Consider the following 8,307-nt stretch of genomic DNA (forward strand, 5'->3'; position numbering starts at 1 on the left):
TCGTTTTTTGAGACCAGGGTTTCACTATGCAGGTGAGACTGACCTGGAACTCACTATGTAGCCCAGTCTGGTCTTGAACTCACAGCGATCCTCCTGCCTCAGCCTCGTGAGTGCTGGGATTACAGGCCTGTGCCACCAAGCCCGGCTTCAGGTTGGCTTTGAACTTACTACATAGCCCAAGTTGGGCTCGAACACATGGTGATGCTCCTGACTCAGCCTCCCATGTGCTGGATTTACAGGTGTGCACCACCACACCCAACCCTAGAATTTTTTAAGTCCTTTGAAAAATTCTGAGGGTTTCAATTATACACACAGTCATAATATTAGACCCTACTAATGAATCCAAGAAAAGGCAGCAGTTATGCTGACAGTGTGATCTTTTCTGAAGGACCCAAATTCCAGAAGACATTTCATTAATAAAGAGACAATTCTGTGGAATTATGAGCAGAAATGATTTAAAAATGTTGTGATTCCCCCTTTCCTATGCAATATCACTCCTGGGGGGTTTCTGGTATTCCTACAGTTTAAATCACAAAGTTTTTCACAAATTAATTTTTAAAAAATTGCCAGCATGGTGGTACATGCTTGTAGTCCCAGCACTCAGGAGGCTGAGGCAGGAGGATTGCTGTAAGTTCGAGGCCAGCCTGCGCTACATAGTGTGTTCAAGACGAGCCTGAACTACATGGAGGAACCCCATCTCAAAAAAACAGATCAAACCAAACCAAAATCTTATCAGCTTAGCTCAGTGGTAGAGCACCTGTCCAATGTATGCATGCCCTGGCCACCCTAGGTTTGATCCGGCACACACACACATTTAAGAGTGACATTTGGTAAATGTCTCAGAGTTATGTTTACTTTGAGTTTTATTCTATCTGATAAGTGGATCCATAACTCACCTGTTTCTATGGGATAAAGGACAAGCAAATATGTGGTTAGTACTTGGTTATGTGCTGGCTTTGGACTGGCTGAGTTTTTGAACTGAGCAAACAGTAATTTACTTGGTGCATCAGCCATAACTAGAAAAACCACCTCCAAGTGTCTCTGTTGAGAAAGATGTTTACTGAACAGAATGAACATGGAGGAAGTTGTGTGGGTCAGAGCGGAGTGATCCATCTAGGCCCTGGGGGCAAATGTGCCTCTGTGCCACGTCAGTGCGTCAGATTTCCCTTCAGAGTGGCGCCTCAGCCCCCGGGGTGCAGCAGGAGGAGCAGGAGTGGGAGGCCAGCCTGGACTTCACACTGAGGTTGTCTCAAAAACCAAAAACCAATCAACCAAACCAAACAAAAAACCAGCGTGACCTGTCTGCCTGAGAGCTGGCTGAAGTACTGCCACGTATCACTCCTCAGTGCAAAAAAGGTTCAGAGGACAGAGTCCCTCCCCGTCCTCTTATTTGGTGCCGCTGTCTGGGATCAAACCCAGAGCCTCAGGAACATTAAGTACATGTTCTACCACTGAGCTACATGCCCAGCCCCAAACTTTATTTTTTATATTTTTATGTATTAATTTTTTTGTCTGTTTTTTAGACAAGGTCTCACTGTGTAGTTCAAGCTGGCCTTGAACTCACTACATAGGCCACCCTGGCCTCGAACTCTCTGCCTCAGCCTCTGCTGGATTACAGGTATATACCACTCTACCTGGCAAAATTTTAAAAATAAATTATAAAGGGCATTCAGTGAAAAATCCCTTTCATACTGTTGGGCCACAGCCATTCACTTTCCCTTCCCATAGGCCCAGTTTGATGGTTGGTTTCTCATGTATCTATTCAGAGATATTTCTGTATATACAAGCAAAACACAGATCATATCACCTTTTCTTAAAATCAAAATAGCAGGACGTTAGCTCAGTGGCACCGGCGCCTGCCTCACAAGCAGGTCCTGAGTTCAATCCCTGATACCAAAAAACAAACAAACAAACAAATGCCAGCTGGATGTGGTGACACAGGTTTGTAATCCCAGGAGGCTGAGGCAGGAGGACTGCCATGAGTTTGAAGCCAGCCTGAAGTACACAGTGATATCCTGTCTCAAAAAAATAAATAAATAAAAAAGAAATAGTATGTTGTAATGCTATTTTGCACACTGCTTTTTTTCTTTCTGGTACTAGGGTTCAAACTCAGGACCTTGCACTTGTAAATCCCTAGCCCATGCACACTGCTTTCTTTGTAATTGCTGTAGGTAGAAATAAGACTTGGAAGATAAATTTAACTAAAATAAAACCATACACATACACACACACACAAACACAGGGTTTGACCCAGCAATTCCACTTCTAAGAGTTGATCCAAAAGATACAGGGGCAAAAAATATAAGTTATTTCCAGGTGCAGTGGCACACACCTATAATCAGGCCACTAAGGAAGCTGAGGCAGGAGGCTCACAAGTTGGAGACCATCCTGGATAACCTAGAGACTGTGTCTCAAAACAAGATAAAAAGCATAGGAGATACAGTTCAGTGGTAGTATAAAAAGCATAGGAGATACAGCACAGTGGTAGAGGAGGCTGAGGCAGGAGGATCACTGTGAGTTCGAGACCAGCCTGGGCTATATAGTGAGTTCCAGGTCAGGGACAACTACATAATGAGACCCTGTCTCAAAAAATACAAAAAACAACAACAACAAAAAAACACTAACAAAATCTGATGGGCCAAGGTGCAGGGCCCAGCTGTGGGGACATAAGCTGCACAGCTGTCCTGATGTGGCCCCAACCCTGCCACCTAGTAGCAGCAGGATCCCCGGCTCCAGACACTCAAGGACACACCTGGTCTCTGGCATGGGAACCTGGGCAGGGGAGAGTAGAGAATGTGTTTAAAAAGCACTATTGACATCACCCTACAGGGTTTGAGTCCCTTTTCACAAATGTATGACATGTGTCACAGCATAAAATCTCAGAGAAAATACACGGGCTCCTGCAAGATTGGAAGAGTATGGACATGGGTGGGGGGCATCACAGGCCTGGGTATCCTTGTGCCTGTCAGTCAGTCCACACCACCTTGCTTTCACCCTCCAGCTCCACCTGCTCTGAGTCCCTCTTCTTGGTGGCATTCTTTGTGTCCCGCTGCTGGTGTAGGCAGTGCAGGATGACGTTTGTCTTTCTGCCACAATGCTCAGTTCTGACAGGTATTCTGGGTAGGCAGGAAGACAGAGGAGCATAGGTTCATAGCTCTGCACACAGTCAGCATGGGACTTAACTAAAACCGCTTTTACTGCAGACAGGCATCTTTTTCGAGGTAGGCGGCGATGCCACTGAACTAAATCCCCAGCCCGGTAAATTTTATCTCAATAAAGCTGATATTGCTGGGCATGGTGTTGCATGCCTGTAATCCCAGCATTCTGGGAGGCTGTGGCAGAGGATCACAGGTTCAACCCCTGTCTCAAAAAAACAAAACAAAAACAAAAGCAAAAACAAAAAGAAAAGAGAAGAGACAAGACGAGACTAGGGATGTAGCTCAGTGCAAAGAGAAGGTCCTGGGCTCAATTCCTAGCACTCCCCTCGAAAAAACAGTTGTTATTAAAAAATGTTTAAAGCCATAAAAGTAGCTCACCTTGAATAACCCTTGACATGGAAAGTTTCTAGTTTCAGTCCATTACTCAAGGTGTGAAGAAGCTGAGATAAATATTTAATGTTCAACAGGATTGGTTGCTAGGTCTGTTGCTGATTTGCTGCAGGGACTTGTATGTGCTCAGGGAGAACTCAGCTGAAAGTCAGGAAACCTACTCCCACAGGCTAAGTTGTAGCAACAGGAATTTGTGTCACATAATTGAGGCACAGGGATCCAAACAATGTCAGCAGAGCTTTGGTTCTCCTGGTTGTTTCCCCCGATGGCTTCATACTCAGCTGGCTCTATGTGGGAGGAAAGGACACCATCAGCAGTCCTGGGATTATGTGGCCTTCAAGATCTAGAAGACATACAAGAGAGATATGTCTTGACAGTTCTGAGATCCGGGCTGGCTCAGTCTCATCCTGAGCCAGGGAGCAAAGTTAGTTATGAGCAAGTCTGATAGCTGAAAACTACACTTAGAAAGGCTCCCCAAGGCAGAAAGGCTGGGAATACAAAATACTGTTTATGTTTATGATGCAGGTGAGGCTGTAGAGCTTGCAGAGATACCAACATCATTTGAGCCCAATAAATATCTGCTGAATCAATACAGGAACACATAAACCAGAGCTGCTGCAGAGTGCTTTTAAAGCATCATGTTCCAAACCCTGATTCTGTATTTTAGAGAAGCAATAAAACATGACTGAAGTCAGATACCAAGGTCATTAGTGAGATGCCGTTTTAGCAGCAAGCTACTTCAATCAAGTATAGATTTACTCTGTGTCCCGGATCCTACCTATACTACACCAAAGTGATACAGTGCTCTGAGAGGCACTTTTTTCCCCCCAGATTTAGCCACCAGAAAAGCTAAGGCTTGTACAGTGTGAAGGAAGGGGCAGTTCAAAATGAAAGATGCTGCTACCTACTAGCAAGCTTTCTAAAAACTTTTCCTTCTCATTCAAACTGGTGATAGTCCGGTGGGTTTCTGATCCAGGATCCAAATGCCTGTTTCCGGAGTGTACTCCAGGCCTCCTGGTAAGTAGAGGCAGCCTTTTTATATTCCTGGTAGGTGTGTAGCTTCTGTACCCTAAAGAAAACACAAAGTTTCTCAATGAACTTATTTTTGGGGCCCCATAAAACACCCAAGCAAGCAATTGGACAGGTCACAGCAAAAGATCAGGAAGTAAAGGATTTCAGTGTGCTTTCCTAGAGCAACTCTGTTTCCTTTGTAGGGAACTTACAGAATACAACATGGTTAAACTGGTAAGAATGAAGAGATGCTAGTTTTGTAAGGTCCTGATAGAATCAGAAAAAACAAAAATAACTACATTTTTGGTTTAAAGTTTTCTAGTGGTCTATAATTTCTACTACAGCATCTAGAGATTAGAAATTTTCATTGCGTTTTCTTAACAAACACCTTTCCACCATATCTGTATTCTTGTCCTCTATACTGCAAGCCAACACCCTCCCCAAACCCTTAGCCATCTGGCTACCCAGGATGGCTGACACACTGAGGAATATTTATAATACATCCAGTGAAAAGATTGCCTTCAGAAAAGACTCTTTCCATACTGAATTGGAGTCCTCTAATTCCAGTTACACCAAGAATTCTGCTAAGTCTGTTTAGCAAAAACAAAACAAAAAAACCCCTCCAACTTTGGTATTTGATTTTTGTCAATACTGGATCAAATTCTTCACCCTCACCCTTGATATCTCATCCCCCGGGCCTGCCTTCAGCATGAATCTTACCAGTCCAGCCTTGTTCTGCTTAGTGCCTTTCTACCTACTATACTGACCCCAACCTTGTTCCTCAGCTCTCTGCAAGTCTCTTCTTGACCTTGTGCTTGCAGCTGAGCCTATGAAGATCTACTTTCTCTCATGGTCCATAGTTCTCCCGCAACAAGGCAGGACACAGACTCTCTCACGGTTCCCACTGCCTGCAAGCAGGGCCACGGGGACAAGACGGCATGTGCCCAGTAATGAGTGCCCACTGGCTCAATGAGCCACCACTCTTGCCAAGGCTCACACACCAGATCTCAAACAAGTCTTCCTAATATGAAAGAACATAGGTCAACAGTGTCACCTGAGGGAGTCTGGCCACTTGTCTTCTGCAATGCTGCTTAGCAGCTTCTGGAATGATCTGAAGAGTTCCACTTTGCTGATTCGGGACCTGGTGAGAAAAAGAAGGCAAAAATGACTGATGAAGTGTTACCATGTATCAGGCCCTAGCAAAGATACAAGGCTTCATATTATGTCTGTGTCTGAATGTGCCTGAAACCCTGTCTCTCTGCACTTGACAAGAGAAAAGATCTAGACCTGGAGGTGTGTGATCAGGTTGAGGTATAAAAAAAGAATCTATGGTATGATAGTGCACACCTGTAATCCCAGCAGCACTCAGGAGCCTGAGGCAGATGGACTACGTGAATTTGAGGACAGCCTGAGAGACACAGTGAGTTCAAGGCAAGCCTGAAGTACTTATGCAGAACCTGTCTCAAAAAACAAAAACAAAAACAAAAAACCCCAAACCAAACAAACAAAAACTCTTAAGAAATGTTATTAGCGGGCTGGGGATTTAGCTCAGTGGTTCAGTGGCCTGGCTTGCAAGCACAAGGACCCAAGTTCAATCCCTGGTACTGAAAAAAAAAAAATGTCATTAGCAGTAGAATCAGTAAAGTGACAGAATCAAATGGGGTATAGTGATATATTACTAAACTTTGCCCCAGGATATCTGTAAGACACACCTGCCTACCTTTCCTTTTGGTGGGGATTGAACTTGGTCCTTGCACTTGCAAGTCAGGCACTGGAAGCACTGAGCCAAATCCTAGCCACCACCCACCCTTTTTGTGCCAGGGATTGAACTCGGGACCTTGCACTTGTGAGGCAGGCTGCAGCACCACTGAGCTAAGTCCCTAGCCCTGGCTACCTTCTTTTATTAGGGGATGTTGTGGATTGAACCCAAAGCCTCAGGCTAAGCACTTGCTGTACCCGTGAGCTACAGCCCCAGTCCACAGAGAATTTTTTTCTGTTTTTGAGACAAGGTCTTTATTGGTGGGGGTACTGGGGAGTGAACTCAAGACCTTGCACTTGAGGCAAGTGGTGGCACCAGAGCTAAATCCCTAGCCCAAGACAGAGTCTTGCTATGCTGCTCAGTAGTTTCAAAGGAGCTGGCCCCTGTGGGTGAAATGGTTTACAAGTAATGGGAAGCTTTGTTTCAGAGATGTGAGTGCTGTCCCCTGTGTAAACTGTAGTTCTCAGGTCTACCTGGACAGGGGCCCCTGTGCAAGTCTCCAGGTTCCCTTTATAGGCATTCTGAGTCTTTAGAGGCCCAGGCTCTTGTCCTAGGCAACAAACTTCGGGGTGGACGTCAGGGGTCAGAACACTTAAGGACTCTCTTAGTTTCTGCCTCTCTTGAAGCCAGATGTGCCTGGGCTGTCTGTGCTGCCTTTTCCCTCATATACAATACATGAGATACATCTAGAAATGGGAGATACTGTGTGTCCCAACAAAATGCAGTCTCTTCACACACTATGCCCTGTGTCAGGCTGGCCAATCGCACCCTCAGCTTGGACACAGAGGTCATGAGTGGTTTATGTAAGAGAGTCTGCCAAAGCTCCTGGCAGGCAGCAGCTGACTGCAGGAATAACTGCTCACAGGAGACCCTGAGCACTCACTTTCACTGAGGGTCTTCCTCAGCCTTAACTGCTGAGTGGCTGCCTGCACTCAGGGACATAAAGCTGGTTCAACATGAAGATAAAACGAAAACTAAGGGAACTCCCCTTAACAGATTATAGGAGAAAACTAACACGAGGAACACTCATGAAGAAAAGGCATCTGTTGAATTCAAAATCCATTTAGTGATTCAAAACCTTTTAGCAAGCCAAGTCTAGTAAAGATATTACTTGAATTCATAAGGTGTATATATTAAAGTCCCATAGAAAATGTATGTCTTTAAAATCAGGACTAACACAGGGGCCTAATACTATCTATTACTGCTTGGAGGGGGGCAGCATGGGGGACTGAACCCAGAATCTCTGCACTCAGTTATATCCCTGGCCTTTTTTATTTTGAGACAGGGTCTTGCTAAGTCAGTAAGTTGCCCAGGCTGGGCTTGAACTTCTGTGATTCTCCGTCTCAGCCTCCCAGAGTGCTGGGATTACAGGCATGAGCCATCACACCTGGATATCACTGCTTTTTAACATTACGTAGAAGGTTCTGGCTAGTGAGACATAGCAAAGTAAGTAATAGTGATTGGGTTGGGGTGAAAGTGGTAGTGTGCGTGCTTCGCATGTATGAGGCTCTGGATTTGATCTCCAGCACAAAAAAGGAAAAAGAAAATTGAAAAACTAGAATCAAGTCATTATTTGCAGAGGATCAAATATTATATTTGTTAGTCCTAGTCAGCTCAGTAAGATATGAAAAGGAAATAAAAGGAAAAGGAATGAAAGATTAAAAAGAAAGAAAAGCTATTTTTAGGACATTGTCTGCATTAGAAAATTCCAAACGATGGGCTGAGAACTTAGCTGAGTGTTAGAATACTTGCCTAACATGTATAAGGCCCTGGTATTGAAAAAAAAAGTGTGTGTGTGTGTGTGTGTGTGTGTGTGTGTGTGTGTAGGGAATTTCAAAAGAATTACCACACAAAGCTGGGTGTGGTGGCACATGCCTGTAATCCCAGCACTCAGGAAGCTGAGGCAGGATGATCGCCATGAGTTCAAGGATAGCCTGAACTGTACAGTGAGACCCTATCTCAAAAACAAAACAAAACAAACAAAAATAT

General features: G+C 44.6%; 1 protein-coding gene across 8 annotated transcripts in view; it reads right to left on the reverse strand.

The window, feature by feature from the left end:
* Adat1 (adenosine deaminase tRNA specific 1) overlaps positions 1–8,307 on the reverse strand; it is a 34,493-nt gene that overhangs the window by 4,771 nt on the left and 21,415 nt on the right. For 4 of the 8 annotated variants that reach the window (XM_010609491.2, XM_010609487.2, XM_010609492.2 and 1 more), the window contains exons 9-12: positions 5,614–5,700; positions 4,457–4,617; positions 3,537–3,891; positions 2,604–3,116 (exon numbers count right to left, since the gene is read on the reverse strand). In XM_010609491.2, the coding sequence (XP_010607793.1) occupies positions 4,485–4,617; positions 5,614–5,700 (220 nt within the window). In that variant the 3' untranslated portion in view covers positions 2,604–3,116; positions 3,537–3,891; positions 4,457–4,484. Of the gene's footprint in view, positions 1–2,603; positions 3,117–3,536; positions 3,892–4,452; positions 4,618–5,609; positions 5,701–8,307 lie in introns of those variants that run through there. The other 4 variants (XM_010609493.2, XM_010609489.2, XM_010609488.1 and 1 more) reach the window with 4 other exon arrangements.

This window comes from Fukomys damarensis, unplaced genomic scaffold, assembly GCF_012274545.1.
Source record: "Fukomys damarensis isolate Sample0158 unplaced genomic scaffold, DMR_v1.0_HiC HiC_scaffold_32, whole genome shotgun sequence".
In the NCBI taxonomy this organism is placed as follows: domain Eukaryota; kingdom Metazoa; phylum Chordata; class Mammalia; order Rodentia; family Bathyergidae; genus Fukomys; species Fukomys damarensis.